The sequence below is a fragment of the Myiozetetes cayanensis genome, unplaced genomic scaffold (genome assembly GCF_022539395.1).
Source record: "Myiozetetes cayanensis isolate MyiCay16 unplaced genomic scaffold, myiCay2020 scf19, whole genome shotgun sequence".
NCBI classification, from domain to species: Eukaryota; Metazoa; Chordata; class Aves; order Passeriformes; family Tyrannidae; genus Myiozetetes; species Myiozetetes cayanensis.
In genome coordinates this window covers 4,389,470-4,406,778 of record NW_026087400.1, presented here as the reverse complement: position 1 = coordinate 4,406,778, position 17,309 = coordinate 4,389,470, and the positions used below count along the sequence as shown (strand labels likewise).

General features: G+C 54.7%; 2 protein-coding genes across 2 annotated transcripts; one reads left to right on the top strand and one right to left on the bottom strand.

The window, feature by feature from the left end:
* The first annotated feature begins 726 nt into the window (after window positions 1–726).
* PPDPF (pancreatic progenitor cell differentiation and proliferation factor) lies at window positions 727–3,460 on the top strand. The gene is made up of 5 exons (XM_050314017.1): window positions 727–865; window positions 1,715–1,803; window positions 2,592–2,666; window positions 2,825–2,921; window positions 3,123–3,460. Exons 2-5 carry the CDS (start codon window positions 1,749–1,751, stop codon window positions 3,232–3,234), a joined length of 339 nt encoding a protein of 112 aa, XP_050169974.1. The 5' UTR covers window positions 727–865; window positions 1,715–1,748; the 3' UTR covers window positions 3,235–3,460.
* A 4,841-nt stretch (window positions 3,461–8,301) lies between these two features.
* On the bottom strand, window positions 8,302–16,287 carry LOC126639103 (tyrosine-protein kinase Srms-like). The gene is made up of 8 exons (XM_050313614.1): window positions 15,932–16,287; window positions 13,504–13,625; window positions 12,531–12,697; window positions 11,486–11,624; window positions 10,916–11,074; window positions 9,799–9,980; window positions 9,490–9,646; window positions 8,302–9,391 (listed from the first exon to the last, which is right to left on the bottom strand). Exons 1-8 carry the CDS (start codon window positions 16,285–16,287, stop codon window positions 9,198–9,200), a joined length of 1,476 nt encoding a protein of 491 aa, XP_050169571.1. The 3' UTR covers window positions 8,302–9,197.
* Window positions 16,288–17,309: the final 1,022 nt, after the last annotated feature.

Genomic DNA, 17,309 nt, shown 5'->3' with positions numbered 1-17,309 from the left:
TATGGGCTCTCTCCTATCCCCAATCCTTAAAATAGCTAAAATATCCCCTTCCAAAAATGCTTTTTCCCGAGCTGCACCTGAAAGATTTCATTGCAAACCCCTGGTGTGCTGGACCAGAGCACTCTGCTCTGGTGTGGCTTTTTGGGAGAAAATAAATGAGTAACCCTTCAGACACAGCAAGTACCAAACTGCCTTTGTGGAGATACTGTGAGGCTCCGGCACCTCTCTGAGTGTTTTGTCCTCAGCCCCAGTTCCATTCTACATGGAAAGCAGTTTTCTGTGAAGTTTCTGTGTTCCTTTTACATGGAAACGTTCCATCATACACACATCCATTGCCTTGGCTCTCTTGGACTCTCACCCTGCACCACCAGTGATTTATGGAACAGCATCTGCACATGATGCTACACTGGTACCCAAACACAGAGGAGCTGAGTTGTGGTGTGGGCTGTACTTTGGCCTTGCTTCAAGCTCTTTCCCCTGAAATAAAACATTCTCCCCGAAAAAAACTGACACAGCCCAGCCTGCTCAGAACCCCTCAAGCCCGTATTTATTTATTCACGTTTACTGCAAGTTCGAAGGCTCTTTAATCCAGCACCACATTTCAGCCCTCCTGCCCCTACCGCGACAATCGCGACAGCCGCGGCCCCGCGGGGAAGGGGTGTGGCCGGCCACGCCCCCGCGGCGATTGGCGGGTGTCGCGGGAGGGCGCGGCCGGGGGGGATTTAATCCTCGCTCGGTGCGGGGAGCGGCAGCGCCGCGGCTCAGGCCGTGCGGTGCGGAGCGAGCGGAGCGCAGACCCCGCAGCGCGGGCCCCGCGGCCCCAGCGCCCCCCTCCCCGCCGGAGCCCGCACACAGCCCAGCCCAGGTGCGCTCAGACCTCGTCGTGCAGGCGCGGCGCGGGGGGAGAAAAACGGGGCGGCCCGTGGCGATCTGGGGGGGTTTTTCCTTCGAGGGGGGTCGGCGCGGAGACGCTTTGGGGTGAAACTTTTCCGTGCCTCAGTTTCCCTCTCCGCTAAGGACGGCCAGGTTGCTTCTCGCGGGTGGTGGCGGGGCTCGCTGTGTGTCCCCCCGCGCAGGTCCAGCTGTTGGGATCTGGCACCCTGGGCCCCCCTGAGCCTTTATTTTACTTTTTTTTTTTTTGAGCTTTCTTGAAGAAAAAGGGGGTCAGACTGTGGGAAGAGTCAGCGCTGGGCGGGAAGGTGCTTTGTGCAAGGAGGAGAAAGTTCAGTTCTCTCTAGTTCAGAACTGGAGTTGAACCACAACAAAGGTGGAGGGCGGGCAGGTTTGTCCCGGCTGTGGGTGATGGGGAGGCCGCTGAGAACAGGCTGGGGCTGGAAACTCGTGCTGGAACACCCTCGGTATGTGCCCCAGCTGAACATTTCTTTGCTCCTTATGCAACATCCGTCAGGGATTTCATAACTCCAGCTGTTGATACAAGGAGGGGAGTTGGATTCCTGCAAGAAAAACACCCGCGGGGGGTCGGGAAGGGGCTGTGCGGATGTGCCTGGCTGTGCTCCGGGCAGGCGCTTGTGTACGAGGGAATTATGCAGCACGTAGCTCTTCGAGCTCTGTGGATTTAATCCCTGTGCAGATCTGCACAGGGTTGCACATCCCATCTCTCCAGAAGCCACGATGTTTACATCTACACCCTTGCAGGTTTCTGGGGTGCAGGTGTGGGTCAGGGGGTTGCTGACAGCTGCCTCTGTGCTCACAGGTTTAGATCTGCACAACAACCAGGATCAAGAACCATGGCATCCATCCCATCCAGCGGCTCGCTCATGGCCACGCACAACTACCGCAGAAGTAAGGGCGGGCTGGGGGCTGGGGTGGTCTCAGGATGCTGGAGGAGCAGGTGGGGGGCTCTGCCAGGTGTTTGGGGGATGTGACTCCAGCAGAGATGGAGCTGAGCTCAGGTCTGTGCTTTCAGCTGCAGCCCCGTGTGAGCCTTTGCTGAGAAAAGGGGACAGCCAGCAGTGTCCCTCCTGCTGCCCAGAGCCTCCTTTGGGCCTCACAGCCCCTGCCCGGCTGTACCAGCTGGTGAGGGACCTCAAACCTTCACTTATACTAAGTTTACAGGGAAGGGGAGGTGATGGCTTCACCTTGCGTTGTTGCTGTAGAAATGAGCTTCAAAACCTAATCTGGGCAACGGTTGCTACTGGTACCTCTCCTGGCAGAGAATTTCTGGTTTAATGGATTGCCTAACCCAGAGAGAGTTAAAGGATTCCCCTTGAGCTGAAACACGCAAGAGGCTCGTAGCAGTTGGACTAGAACACAGGAATCTGCATCCTCTTGGCATCAAGTCATCTGCATAGGCCTCCCAAACCCACTAAATTTTGTCCTTGGGGTTGAAGGTGTAATCCTACAGAGGTGTTCAGGTGTTTTTGTGCTTCCTGCTCTTGGAATCTCATCAGTATTCCTTCCTAGTGGTTTTTCTTGAGCTGGCACTAAACCTGGCAAGTCCTGGAGTGAGCTAGTGATGAGACTGAGCCGTGTCACTTAGGGACAGGGACAGTCACACCGAGGTCGTGCTTTGCTTCTCGTGGCACAACCGAGGGTCAGCAGTGGTTCTGATGGACGTGTTTTCTCCACAGGGCGCCTGAGCTCCACATCCAGCAACAGCTCCTGCAGCTCGGAGTACTCTGGGGAAGTCATCCCCCACTCCCTGGGTAAGTCCCACCTGTCCTGGCTCAGGGGGGGACTCTGCTCCCAGCTCCTCCTCTGAAAATCTGACTGGAGGTGACCCAGCCTCTCCTATGGGATGAGCGTGGGGTGGATGTGGGTTGCACTGACCTGGACTTCCCCTGGCATGCACTGTCTCCCCCAGACCTGCCCAAGTCTGACCCCGGCCAGTGGTGGGCCAGCTTCTTCTTTGGGAAGACGACTCACCCGACCATGACAACCGTGTCGGAGTCCCCGCAGAGGTGAGTGCTTTGAGATGACACAGGCGGAGCACAAAGGCAGCATCCAGGGTGTCCCAGTTGGGGACCTCCCCGCTGCATCCCTTGAGGTGCATCCTGACCCGATGGGCCGTGCCCGTGCCCAGGGCACCCACCGCTTTGCCACAGGAGCGGTAACACCACCCTTCAACGCCGACCTGACCCTCTCTCTGCTCTGTCCTGCAGCTTGGAAGCCCTGCGGGTGACAGCAGGACCGATGGCTTGTGGCCTGGTGCCAGCGCCAGGGGCAGGACGGAGGCGCCACCTGAGCGAGCCCAGCTCTGGGCCCTCGGTGTGAGCGGGTGCGCGGCTGCTCCGCGTCCGGCGGGCACAGCCCCCTCCCCGTAGAGTAGCTGGCTGCTCCAGGGCAAAGGTGCTGCCTCGTGATGGAAAAGGGCAGCAAACCCCGACGATTCCACACCAGCCTTTTGACTCTTTCCCAGTGTAACTAAGCAGACTGTAACCCATTTTATTACCTTGGACTCCGTGCAATGGCAACTAATAAACTTGAGCAGCCTTTTAAAGCTCTGTGCAGGTTGTTGTTCTTCATGTGTGGCGGGGAGAGGGCAGGGTGAGGGGTGCTGGGGGTGTCAGTGGGGCTGGACCAGGGCACAGCACAGCACAGCTTCCGACCGCAGCAGCAGGAGCTGGTGATGCCGGATATCACGTGGATATCACGTGCCGGTGTGACTCACTGGTCTGTGTGTGTTTTGTAAGTGAGCAGGATCTGGCTGGGCTGGGGTGATGCTGCAAAAGCCTTCCCCACCCCTCCTTTTCTCCTTACTTGGCTGCAGAGCCTGTTGCTGCTGGCACTGAACTTGTTTTGCTCCCCCAGCACATTGCTGCCCTGCCCTCGTGCCTGGAGGGGTAGGAGTGAGTGCCAGGGCCTGAGCCAGTCTGGTTGGGGCTGGGGGAAGGAACTGGGTGAAAAGTGAGCCTTCCATAATGAGGGGAGAGATGAGGCTTGCTCAAGCCATGTGTTTTGGGGGTCTTGATGTCAGGCTGGAGCTCATGGTGTGGGTGGCAGCTTGGGGTGCACTGGATTTGGCAGCCCTGGATCCCCTCTGGCCCACGTGCTGTACTGCTTTAAGGACTGTTTTGGCTGATTTTTGCCTCGAATTAGTCAGCTTGGCTGTTTGATCCTTCTGTGATCAGCCTGGTAGTTGGAAATACAAGAGCCTGCTCGTGCCAGGGTGAAGGGAGCACCTTTGTTCCTGCTGGAGGCAGAATAAACCTGGCAGAGCTTGATTTAAAGGTGCCAATTCTTCCTGCTCTGCTTCCAGCCACAGCATGAGGTGTGGGACTGTCCCTGTGTGCACCAGGTGCTGCAGCCCCGATGGCAGCCGAGGTCATGGGACCCCTGAGCCGTGACTTCCCCCCTCCAGTGCCCCAGGCAGACAGGGAGAAGGGCAGGGAGCAGCTGGGGAAGGGGGGGTTGGGGGGGGCCAGGGCTGCTCTGCTTTCTGTCCATGCTGCAGGGGCATCTGGGTCACTTCTCGCTTTGTTTCTTGTTTCTGGTTGGGAAAAGTGTTGAGTAAGCTTTTGCTTGAGCTCTGCTTCTCCAGGCAGCAGATCTTGTTCTCGGGGCAGAGGGTCTGTGTCCCCTGTCCCTGTAAGGGGCCAGGACAGCAGTGGGACCTCTGTTCTCCCTGTGTAAGCATGTGCATCCTAAAGAAATGGCTGTGGGGGGGTCCCAACAGCCTTGGGCACACAGTTTGGACCCCAGAGGCTGCCAGCACCCTGTGGGTGACCCCCATGTCCACAGCAGCACATCACCCCACAACTGATCTGATGCAACTTCCAACCAGGAAGCAAACTGCTGTTTCTGGGGTGGCTCCACCAGTGTGCAGGGGGCTGTGTATCACAGGAGGCACACGGCAGCCTTTAAACTTCCCAGAGCACAGGAAAAGCAAGCAAAAATCAATCCTTCCTGAGTAAGACAAGACAAGGCTTTTTGTCTCTGGCTGGCAAGCTGGAAAGCATGGCTGTGGCACTGCTCCAGGGCCTTCCTTGCCTCAGCAAACCCTTTTGGGTGCTGCTTATTCTTGGGATGCCTCAAGGCAGCAGCAGTGCCTCCTCAACTGCTGGTTCCCAGCACAAGCCCCACATTTTGGAGAGGGAAAAAAAAAATATTTTTTTTTCCAAGCCTGCAGATTACAGTGTGGACACACAAAAGTAAAGTCAATATTGCTGTATTTGCTTGTTGATCTCGTGATCACTGAGGGTCAAGCTCAACAACTGTCCCCAGGCACCCAGGGAAGGAAGTGGCAGAGCAAAAATACCAATCCTGTGCCCCTCCTTTTCAGGCTGGGCACACTGCCCAGCCTGACCAAGCTAAGTGAGCTGCTCTGTGATGCCACTGGCACAGTGACGCCCCTCCATCCTGTTCTTGGATGCTGGATGGAGGTTAAACTCATTCCCACATTGCTGCAAGGTGGGTTGGATTTGCAGCAGTGACTGCAGAACCTGTCCATGGCTGCCCTTATGCCCATGGCTCCCTGTCCAGCAGAGCAAAACTGCCTGGAAACACCCTGCTGAATTAAAGGGTGTTTTTCTGAATGTCTGTACAGTGTCACAGACTCAGGTTCCTTCTCTGGTGGGAGTGAAGAAGCAGGGAGAGCCCAGATCCTCCCAGATGTTCTCCCAGGCAGCTTCCTGGTATTGCTGAGAGCAAAGCCCTTGGCATTGCCTTGTTTGCTTGGGCTTGAAAGGCTTTTAGTGCCTTTCTTGCATCTCCACAGCATTCAGACATATTTAGGAAAAGCATCTGACAGCCAAGCAAGTTTATTTTTGTTCTCTTTCCATCTCCATTGCTGTGGGTGTCGGTCTCTTTTCCCAAGTAACAAGTGGTGAGAGAAAACTCTCGTTCCATAATTCTGTGAAATGGCCTCACATTGTGCTGGACTGGATATCAGGACAAATTTCCTCACTGAAAGGATTATCAAGCATGGGAACAGGCTGCCCAGGGCAGTGGAGTCACCATCCCTGGAGGGATTTAAAAGACCTGTAGATGTGGTGCTTGGGGTGGAATTGGCAGTGTTGGGGAATGTGATCCTAGCAGGTTGTTCCATGATTCCAGCTGACTTCATGTGTCTTGTGTCATCGTGCTGCCTGCTGTGGTGGGATAGCAGGAGAGACATTGAGCAGTAGAAGTGAGACAAGTAAAGGGGTTTCCCCTACACTATAACCCTCCCTAATCATCCTCCCCCTTTGCACAGGACTTGCTATCAGAGTGGCAATCACCCACCTCCCATGGCACCAACTCCACTGGGATTGATGCTGCCCCCCCCTCCTCCTCCCCCAGAGGTATTTTGACTGTTGATTAACTCACATAATTTATTAAAAACTCGCAGGTTTCTGCTCACTCTCATCCTTTGCAGTGCCCCTCGTACCACCCCACTGCCTCTGGTGAGAAATACTTCCTTTCATTCCCTGCCTCTTGCTGTTTGGGGTTGTTTTGTTGTTTTCTTTTTTCCTCCAGCAGCTTTGCTTCCCCCTCACCCTTCCAAGGCTGATGTGGGATCTTAAAAATAGAAATGAGCTGTGCAGCTCAAATACCTTGCATTAGCCTGACACTGTTTCCAAATGCCACTGGGTCAAGGCTCCACTCCTTGAATCTGCAAACAGGGCACATGCCAGGCTGGAAACAGAGCAGCAGAATGCCTGTAACAGCAGGATTTGCAGTGCCCACTCCGGAGGGGTTCAGGACCACAACATCCCTGCCTTTGTGCGATGGATTTAAGGAAAAGCCTGGTCCAGTTTTGGGGGGAGCTGCAGTGCCCAGCCCAGGCTGAGATCCTGGGAGCAAATGGGAAAATTTGGGCTCCACCACCTCCCCCACCCCCACCAACTCTGTCTACTTTTAGAAAGCAAGTAATGACTCGGAGAAACGCCAAAACCCAGCAGACCGTGCTGGAGGGCACACCCCAGGCAGTGGAGGAGGAGGAGGAGGAGGAGGAGGGGGAGGAGGAAGAGGAGGCAGAGGAGGAAAGAAAAGCTGCTGTGGGCAGCACTGTGTCATCATGCCCCCATTTTCCTGCCCCACATCCCCGTGAGGTCACAGCAACAGCTGAGGGGGCTGTTCTGGAGCCACGTGTCTGCTGGGCTGGTGCAGGCAGGAGGCTGCCTGCAGCCCTGCCAGCCCCACTGACCTCTCCAGGTATCCCACCATGGACCACTGTGTCCCACACCAGCCCCATCGCCCTGTGCCAGCCCCACCACCCCATCACCTCATGCACACCCTTCTCCTCCTGCTTATTTTTGAGCTCCATCTGGTGGCAACCAGATCTGCAAATTTAATGTCTTGCTCTTCCAGCAACCTGGTCTAGTGGAAAGTGTTCCTGCCCACAGCAACAGGGTTGGAACAAGGTGGTCTTGAAGGTCTCTTCCAACCAAAATCTTTCTATGTTTCTATGCTGCAGCAGCCCCACCATGCCTGTGCCGTGAACTCCTCACATGCCAGACACAGCTTTGGTCTTTATTTTCTTGCAGGACCTGACTGTGCATCAGTGTTCTCTCTGCTCAAGTGTTGGATCAGGCTGAAAAATGCTTGTACAAATGAGGGCTTCCTCTTGCAACCGTGTCCAAACCCAACCTGTTGCTTTTTCCGTCTGGGAACACTCAAATCTGGAGCTGTTGCCTTCCCAGGGCACGGCTGCGGTTCCGTGGGCTCAGCAACTGCCTCACCCCTGCTCAGGCTCCAGAGGAAGCATGAACAGAGCAGGATTCATCCCTCCCCTAAACCACATTCCTGCCTCCCCTTTCCAGGCCCCTCGTGCACCGAGACTTGCTCAATTAACAGCCAGACTCGTTTCTGCCGTTCCACACAGCACGGACACTGCCCAGGCGTGGGGAGTGTTGCATAAACTTTATTAACTTTATAAATTCCAACGCAGCTGCTGGCTCAGTCCCAGCAGTCACCTGCAAACAGGCAAAATAGGCTCATCAGGAGGAATTCAGTGCCAGCTGCCTTTCACCCACAGCCACCAGTGCCATGAGTGTGTTAGTGCTCGAGCAGCCTCACTCAGGCCACCCCTGAGAGGCTGCCTGCACCAGCCTGGAGTCTTGGCATTGCTCCCAGTGCTGCTTTTCTGTGGGTCCTTCCACTGCTGCCAAGGACAGCCTGGCCTCTGGGAGTGTGCATGGGCAGAATGGGCAACAGGGACTTGGCTGGAGAAAATGCTCCCCTGGCTTGGGAGGGACCAGAGGCTCAAGGTCCCCCTGTAATGCTGTGCCCTGGGATCAGTGAGGAGCTGGGGGTGGTGGGATCATCTCTTGGCTTTGCACCAAGCGTGGGGTAAAGAGCAAAACTCTCTTTTGAGTGAAGCAGTGTTTTACCTTCCCTGCCTGCACCTGGGATGAAATAGTGGATCCCAAACATACATTTTTATTGGAATAACACACAATGGTGAGTGAGAAAAGGATCTAGAGTGGAGCAGCCCAGAGAGGAGCTGCCTGTGCAGGGTTCTCAGGGCAAGCAGGGCTGCTGGCTGGGAAAGGGGTGGCAGAGGCACACTGAGGTTCAGTGTATACCTGGATGAACAGAGTCCAAAGAGACAAAATAATGGTTATATCCGTGGTTCCAAGAGTGGGACTGGTTGCAAACCATTGCTTCCTTGAACCTATCCTTGGTGGGTTCCTTGAACCCATCCCTGAAAATGTTCATACCCAGCTTGGACAGGGCTTGGAACAACCTGGTCTAGTGGAGAGTTTCCTTGCCCATGGCAGGGGGGTTGGAACAAGATGAACCATGAAGATCCCTTCCATCCCAAATCGATCTATGATTCCTGGGAGGGAGCAGAGCAGTGTGGTAAGGACAGAGCATCCAGCAGTACCCTGCAAGGACTCCCATGGATGGATGTACACACATTTATTGATAAATACACCGGACACACACTACAAGAAAAATCAAGCGGAGCCACAGCTGAACATGAACTGCAAACCTTCATGTTGGTGTGGGGAGTGACAGGGAGCTCCCACCCTACTGACTGAACGAAGATGTAAACTCTGGGTGATGCTTCTGTTACTATGGGACTTCTCCAGACTGCTACACAGCCAAGTGCTGGCAACAAGTTCTCCACAACTCACTGCCTTTTCCCTTTGCCACATCCCTGCATCCTGACTGGGAGGGACCATGGACTGGTTTTTTGGGGGACGTGCTTTCCTTGTAGCCCTGCCAAAGGGCAAACTACTAGAAAGGAACTTCTTGGCAAGAGCTGGCCTGGAGTGTCTTGTGCAGGAAGGGTGGCGGGAAGGGGTCCCTCAGGAGAGGGAACTGAGCAGCCTTCTGTAGATGAAGCCCAGCTTCTCCCGCAGGGCCAGGAAGGTGGGACGCTCCTCCGTGTTGCCACTCCAGCATTCCAGCATGATGCTGTAGATCTCGGGAGGGCAGGAGCTGGGCCGGGGAAGGCGGTAGCCCCTGGTGATTTGCCGTACAGTTTCTTGGTTTGTCATCCCTGCAAGGGAAGGAGAAGATTCCCCTGAATCTGATGTCCCCAGAGTTGCCCACCTGGGCACGTGGATGGAGGGCACAGGAGTGTGCTGGCAGCCCTACCTTCATACGGGATCTGCCCATACGTGAAGACTTCGTAGAGCAGAATCCCGTAGGACCAGACATCGGACTTGAGGGAGTAGGTGCGGTAGTTGGCTGCCTCCGGGGCTGTCCACTTCACTGGGATTTTAGTGCTGCTGCTGGTGGAATAAATGTCATCCTGAAAAGCAACAGGAGATGGGACACGAGGGATGGGATGATGAACACAGAGACTGCTTTCGGGGCTTTGCTGGAGCTGCAGATTGGGAAAGAGGATGGCAGGGAACAGCTGCAGCACGGGGCAGCTTGGTGGCCCAGGGTAACAGGACTGACCTTGAGGAGCCGGGCAAGTCCAAAGTCAGCAATTTTGCAGGTGAGTTCCTCTCCCACCAGGATGTTTCTGGCTGCCAGATCCCGGTGGACAATGTGCTTCTCCTCCAGGTACCTCATCCCATCCGCCACTTGGCAGGCAATGTTGAGCAGGTGGGAGGTGCCCAGGGACTTCCCTTCAGGACCTATTAATCCAGATGATCCAAGAGTTGGGGGCAATCTACCAACATCTGTTCTGGGTGTTCTGGTTTGGAGAGAGACCCTGTGCTGGCAATGTGGAACTAGGGAAACCTGGAAAACCTTGAATTGGAGGTCCTGGCTAACTGTCCTGGTGGCACTGTGGGGGAAGCTCAGCACAGCCTTGTGCCTCCTCAGGAATGGGACTCTGAAGAGCACCATGTGCTGCAACAAAGATGCAGATATCCATGTCTTGTTCAAAGCTAAAGGGGACCTTCTGTCGTGCAAATCTCCCACCAGGCCTCTCAACCTGTTGTTCTTGTGAGCTCCAGCTCCTCTGGCCCCAAATGCTTCTGGAGCCCCAACCAAAAGCAAGGTTGGTGTGGGTGGGAGGGGGTGTATCCAGTAGAAAAACAGGTCTCAGTGGGAGCAGTTGTTTCCTTTCAAGACTGATTACTGCATCAGGAAAAGAAAGGCCAAGAAAAATAGCCTGATGGTAGGATGATGAGTAGACCACGGCCTCTTATGAGCTCTGCACATGAACAAACCCCTGGGGAGGTTTGGCCATTTCATTCCCAAAGAAGGTGGAGTTGCCCAAACACAGCAATAGGATTTGTGTGCACTGGTGGGAGCAAGAAGACCATGGGTGGGTGGAGAAGGAGAGATGAAGGTCCCTACCAACATTCTTGGGCTCCCAGAGACTGATATGGACCCAGCCTACACAGACACCCCAAATCACACCAGACAGTGTTTTTGAGTCTTGGAGTCACCCAAGACCATCTACACCAGGTTCCCATGGACTGATCTGTGTTATCACTGACCTAAAAAGGACCTAAACCAGACTGGTGCTCTCTTAGGGTCCCCATTCAGATTCATAGGGCACAGAACCCAGACCAGCAGTGTCCCAGGAGCCCTCTCCCCGTGGTGCTGGCACGGTACTCACTGTTGAGGTAGCTGTGGAGGTTGCCTTTGCGCATGAGCTCAGTGATGATGTACACGGGCTCATCCAGCGAGCAGACAGCGTGCAGCTGGATCAGCTTCTCATGCCTCAGGCGCTTCAGGTTCTGAATCTCCTTGGTGAAGTCTTCTGCTTTCATGTCAGCTGGGTGAGAAAGCCAACATGGCCACTGTGAGCTACTTTCTCATGAGGACGTTGCACCCCAACACCTTCAAGTTGGATAAGGACCTTTTTCCTCCCCGCAGCCCACCCCTGCCTTCAAATGTTTATGTCTGCACAAACTGTGTCTCAGACCCAAACAGCCAAGAGTTGTCTTGCACAGGGCTTTGCATCCCTTTGTCATGAACCCATTTGACTCAATGTGATGTCACTCATCCCAAACCCACTGAGTGGAGCCCAAGCTTAGGTCTGCCCACAGAAATAGTCCAGCGGCTCCTTGCCTGGTCCTGCCATAATTTGCCTGATAAAACAGTCACAGTGACCAAGAGGATGAGGAAACAAAAGAGTGTGAACAATGTGGCAGTGAAGGAGAGACCCAGCTGGGATTCCACGTACCTTTTATGATCTTGATGGCCACTGGTACTGTGTTCCTCCACAGCCCTTCCCACACCTCTCCGAAGTAGCCCTCTCCCAGCTTCCTCCGCAGGGTGAACTCCCAGCGCGGGCGCTCCCAGCCATCCCGCTCGGGGGGCATCTGCCAAACAGACATGGAATGACACTCTTGGACCAGCCAGCCTGGCAGGACCTGCTGGTGGAGCCTGCACCAGCTTTTGGTGCCCACAGAGCAGGACATGAAGCTCCCCCCACCTGTGTGCACAGGGGCTGCAGCCTGAGCATTGCTTTTCCTTCTGCTAAATGTTCACAAAGCATCATCTGCATGACCCCTGCTGGGAGCCCAGGTGTGCAAGGGGGAGATTGGGGAGACCACATGAAATATCAGGAGTTCCAGTCACAATTCACTCCTAATCGGACTTCAAAAGCAGTTTTCTCCACTTCCACAAGTAAATAAAAACAACTAAATTAATATTATTGCGTAATATGGCTGACTTAGACTTCAGCTCATTAAGTATTTCTTTTATACTACACCTTTCAATTTCACTGTTGGATTATTCACATGTTTAATTGCTATTTCTAAGTCGTAATCAGTGGATGGAATTCTAATCAGGAAATGAGTTGGCAATTTGGGATTAATACTGTAATTAGATTTATGAGTGCAACACTAATTGGTATGAAAAGCATATAAAACCAATGTGTATGTCTTACATTCTCAGGAAAAAATTGGAAGGGCAGGTATTTCCAGAATCAATATTGAAGGGATTTGTAACAACTTGGTTTCTAGTCTTTGAGATGGAGAAGACATTTCAGAAAATTCTGTTCAGTTTTTCCCCAGTCAAAAATCCACAGAAATTCCATGCCCAGCCTTAACGTGGCTGATAAAAGGTGACGCTGGCAGCAATACTAAAGGTGGGCTTTAAATTTAGTTTAGCAAAGCTCAAATCCCAAATGGATAGAGCAATTATTTCTCTTTTCCCTAGTCTTTCTCTCCTTTTTTTTCCCACCCTGCTCGTCCCTGGGACCTCTGTGCCGTCGGCGTACGCACCGCGGGGCTGCAGGGCTGCAGCAAGGGGCTCTGGATGACCTTCCAGTGCTCCGTGTAGAAGGCAAGGAGCTCCTCCATGCTGGGGAAGGGGTGTCCCTTCTGGATGTAGAGGCTGCCCCTGGGGCTCTTGCAGATTCGGAAGTGGCTGACCTTGGCGTGGTTGCGCACTGTGGGGAAGCCCAGGTTGGAGAAAACTCAACTCGTGCAATCAACAGCTCCTTCCCACCTGCCTGCTGACCTCACCCTCTCTCTTTTCCAGACACCCAGTCTTTTAATTATCCTGAAGCAATACAACTCACCCCTGAAGTGTTATATCCCAATCCCCACATCTCTTCTTTTCCCACCTCCTGGCTCAGAGGACTCCTGGCCATGGGTGAGCTGGGCTCCTTTGGACCACAGGGGCGATGCTTTATTATCAGGGATTATTTCCTGTGGAAATGGCCTGCTCAGAGAACAGCAGAGCTGCTCAAGGTGGATAAACCAGTGGCAGCTAGGACTCCCACAGCCCAGGGACTGATGGTGGGATGAGGGGTTTGACGTGAATTTCTGAGGATTACTTCTATGTGCATAGGACCAGATCATAACAGCACTGCCTGGTCTGTGCCGCCCAGGCCCTGGCAATCTGGAGTGGTGGCATATTTTTAAACAACCCTCAGATGACAAAAGCTGTTGGAATGAAATCCTGGGAGTTAGTGCCACGACACCATCATTAAGTAACAGTGAAATGTTTACAGCTTCCATGCCCCGGACGGGAGCCACGCACTTTCCTTTGCCGCAGTAATTCTGCAGTCCATCCCTTCTCTGTCAGCTCTGCGCTCTCAGAAAGCAGCTGGTTCACTTCAACAAGGTGCTGAAAATGGCTTTAAACTTATTCCCTTGTTTTTCACCTTGTGGTGACCAAGCCAGAAGCTGCCCTAAGGAACTGGTTCTTTTCCCTGTGCTAATTTTCTCTGGATAAATGCCACAAAGTCACCTGAGAGGGAGTATTCGCCCTTGCTGCTCTCACTGTCCCGAACAAGGAAGGAGCCATGCTGGTTGGGAGGCGAGAGGAGGAGCTGTTCCGCTTCATTTCGGCTGATCTTGCTGAAGTACCAGCTGGGGAGCAGAGCAGAGGGGTCAGTGCAATGTAAGGGGATGGTGCACGGATGGAGCTGCATCCATTTCAGGGCATCCTGCACCTTCTGAGCCAGGGAAGGGGAGCAGCTCCTGGGATCCCACTGTTTGCTCATACTTGGAGCCACCAAGCGAGTGGCACAGCATGGTTCATGTCTCAGAACCTGTAAATGTGGCTGCCTGCATCAGGGCTGCTTCATTGGGTGGGTTTTACAGTCACTTGCTGCAGTTTATTGCAGCTCACTGACTGCAAACTATTTTGTAGAATCAGAGAATCCAATAATGGTTTGGGTTGGAAGGGACCCTAAAACTCATCTCACTCCACCCATCTTGCCATGGGCAGGGACACCTTCCACTAAACTGGGTTGCCCAATGCCCCATCCCACCTGGCTCTGAACACTGCCAGGGGTGGGGCATTTCCTCCATCAGTGTCTGAACACCACTGGATTGAGCTGTCCAGGTCTCAGCCCCATCCCAAACCCGGGAGGTTTACACCCATGGCTCAGGGCTGCACCTCGGCCTGTGGTGAATGAAGCAACAACCACCTGGTGCTGTGTGCAAGATGCTCTGGTGGGGTTGTACCTGTGCCCTGTCACAACAGCAACAGCTGCAGGCACAGGATCACTTTGCACTTCTTGACCTGCAGTTTATAGACAGAACCAGCTCTAAGCCCATGAGGAAATGGTATCAGTAAGAACACCTGGTAGTGCTGGTTGGGAACCTCAAAGCACCATGCCAGGGGAGAGGACAGGAGGACCAAGCCAAACCCCTCTTGTGTGTCACAGCACTGAGATTCATCACTGACTCCCCAGCAAGGAAAGGCAGGTTGGCTGGTTGTGTCCTGATGCAGCGGGATGCACGGGAGTGTGGGGAACCCCATCCAGCCTGAGGAAACTCCATCCAGCCTAAGGCAACCAAGACGTGAGAAGCTGAAGGTTTCGTCATTAGCTGGGATCGCCAGCGTCTGAGAGGCCGCTCAGGAAATTATATGTGATGGGGTTACAGCAGCTGAACAAATTACCACCCAGCTCCGACCTGCGGCTCCGTGGAGTCTGTGTGCTCCTCACTGCCATCCTCCCTCCCGGCCTCGGCATCCTCCTCACCCCTGTCCTCGGGATGGGGCTGGGCACCGGCTGTGCATGGCTGGTGCCCACACTCACTTGCACACACACACACACGTGCACACAAACACACACAAACACACACACACACTCCACTGTAGCCTGTCCCACTGTCCCACACCACAGGACTAAAGCAGGGAGCTGACCCCGCTGTCCCTGTCCCCTCTGCTGTGGTCCCAGCACAGTGCAACCAGACTGGATTCGTGTTTCTCAAAGCTCACGCAGAGAGGTTCTCTCCCATCCCACCGGCTGCTGGCATTGCCTCTTCACACTGGGGACCCTTCCCAGGCTTCTTCCGCTCCTCTCTTACCCCCACTCACTGAGCACAGGGGGAGCATGGAGGGGTCTCCAGGGTGATACATCCATCCCAGCCCTGCGCTTCCCAGCCCTCAGCGTGACTCAGGGCCAGAGGGAACAGCAGTGTCTCGGGGCGCTTTGCCCGACGTGTCGGGACCAGGCTGCCTTATGCAACGATGAGCCTGGGCTTTCCCCAGCTGACAGAAGGCTGAGGCATCACCCCGAGCTCCGTGTCGGCTGGGAGAGGCACCGACAGGGAGGGAGCCCCCATCTCTAGATAAGCAGGGACCAGATGGCAGCAGCACCAACACCACAGCTTGGGCCTGCAGATCTCTGGGCCTCCTGGCAGGTTCCAACCCAAACTGCTTCCTCCCATGCTCCTGAGCCCTTTGGAGCTGGCAGGGCTCAGGTACAGGTTTCCCCAGCTCCCTCCCTGCTGCCTCCCCTTTAATGCAGGACAAGAGGAAGAGCAGCTGGAGCAAGCAGGAGCCTGTTTATTTGGCACCATAGCTGCAACCCATGCCCACCACCACGCCACATCCCAGACCAGAAACACCCCATCCTGAGCGAGGGTGATGCGGCTGGGAAGGGGCACCAGCATCTCTACCCCCTTGGCATGTCCCCCAAATCTTGCTTGCTGTGCCAAATCCCTCCACCACACTACCACGAGCTGCAGGAGTTCCAGGGCTGAGATGCCCAGGGCAGGGTAGAATCCCCACTCAGTCCTGGCACCACTGATGGGAAAAGCAGGGGACGAGGGTCTCGTTGTCCCCATCGCTGTGGAGAAGGAGCGCTGCCTTTCCCTGCACAGGGATGTGCTACCCTGGTCCAGCCCCATCCCCCTACGGATCCAGAGCATTGGATACTTACGGGCGGTGAGCAGAGGTGCCCTGGCTGAGGTTGGCCACGTAGGCAGCAGGGACGTAGCCCATGGCCGGCTCCCCCAGCAGCCGCCGGGCTAACACATACTCCCCCTCTTCTCTGAGGACACGCAGTTTGTCCCCTGCGCTTACGCTGAGTTCCTCGGAGCTCCGGGCTGTGAAAGCGTATAAAGCGATACAGAGAGAGGACTTGGGGACGAAGGAAACGGAGTTCGGCTCGGAGTGCAGCGAAACGGAATCAGAACCAAGATACCCCAGCGAGCAGCTCTCCGTCACGGCGCGGGGACGGAGCTTGTTCCAGAAGGATGTCAGGAAGCTCAGACGCTTCCTGACAAACTGCTCCATCGCCGGTGATGCGGTGGGTGCGGTGGGCTACGCCACCGCGCTCCGGGGGGCCGGAGGAAGGGGCGATCCCGGGCTCATGCCGCCGGCCGGGCAGCTCATCCTGCCGCCCCGCGTTCCCCGCACGCGTCTGGGCGCTCGCCGGCCCATCCCGGCGAACTTCCTATTTCTGAAAAGTGAAACTGGTTGATCTGGTGAGACGAGTCTGCAGGCGGGATGAGTCTGCAGGCAGGAGTCCCACGCTCAGACCCACGGGCACATCTGGGAGACGAGCACAGCTGGAGACGGGCTCTCCGCTCTCGAAGAAGGGGAACGGCTGTTGTTTCATCTAATCATTACTTTAAAGTGTGCTCTTGGCTTGTTACCAGAGCACCATAAACACAGCTCTCTGTTCTTCAAGCAGCTCTTGTCACAAGTGGCTGACTCCAGCTAATATTCTTCATCTCACTTGTGTGGGAGGGTATTTTCTTTTTTTCCATAGGACAATAATTGCATCCGCAAATGTGCGGGAGTTAAAACAGAATTAAGGAAATAACCTCAGAAGAGATCTGAAGTGTTTGGATATTTCCTGGGTGGATATTGTGGGGTTTATAACACAAGATCCTTTGTTTGGTCTACAATGATCTCCCAGCGTTACCACACTAAAACATTTGCCTCCTGCCACTAGTTCCCCCTTGCACAGGACCTTTAGGGAATCCCTCTCCCAGTTCCATCCACTAGGATCTGCTGCTCGCTCAGCCTCTACCAGAGATGGGTCCTGTCCAGTATCAGGAGGTCCTTGCCTGATGCAGGGTTTGGATCAGCCTCAGGTGCCTGTGTGGCATCCAGAGCTGAGACCTGGCACACAACACCCAGCTCAGGCTGTGCCAGCACACCCACCCTCCCCCAGACCTGGTCACACTCAGACACGGACCTGCTCCAAACCCCTACCAAATCACAGCAACCACAGCCATCAGCCAAAGGACAGATTTCCCCCTCACATTTTCCTCAGGCCACCTGAAGATCAGTGCTCTGGTGAGAAATCC

Coding starts and splice junctions, on each gene's coding strand:
- LOC126639103 (XM_050313614.1), bottom strand. CDS start 16,287: ATGGAGCAGTTTGTCAGGAAGCGTCTGAGCTTCCTGACATCCTTCTGG. Junction 13,626..15,931: donor GGCACCTCTGCTCACCGCCC/GTAAGTATCCAA, acceptor TCTGCTCCCCAG/CTGGTACTTCAGCAAGATCA. Junction 11,625..12,530: donor TGCAGCCCTGCAGCCCCGCG/GTGCGTACGCCG, acceptor TCTGTTTGGCAG/ATGCCCCCCGAGCGGGATGG.
- PPDPF (XM_050314017.1), top strand. CDS start 1,749: ATGGCATCCATCCCATCCAGCGGCTCGCTCATGGCCACGCACAACTAC. Junction 1,804..2,591: donor CACGCACAACTACCGCAGAA/GTAAGGGCGGGC, acceptor TTTTCTCCACAG/GGCGCCTGAGCTCCACATCC. Junction 2,667..2,824: donor AGTCATCCCCCACTCCCTGG/GTAAGTCCCACC, acceptor TGTCTCCCCCAG/ACCTGCCCAAGTCTGACCCC.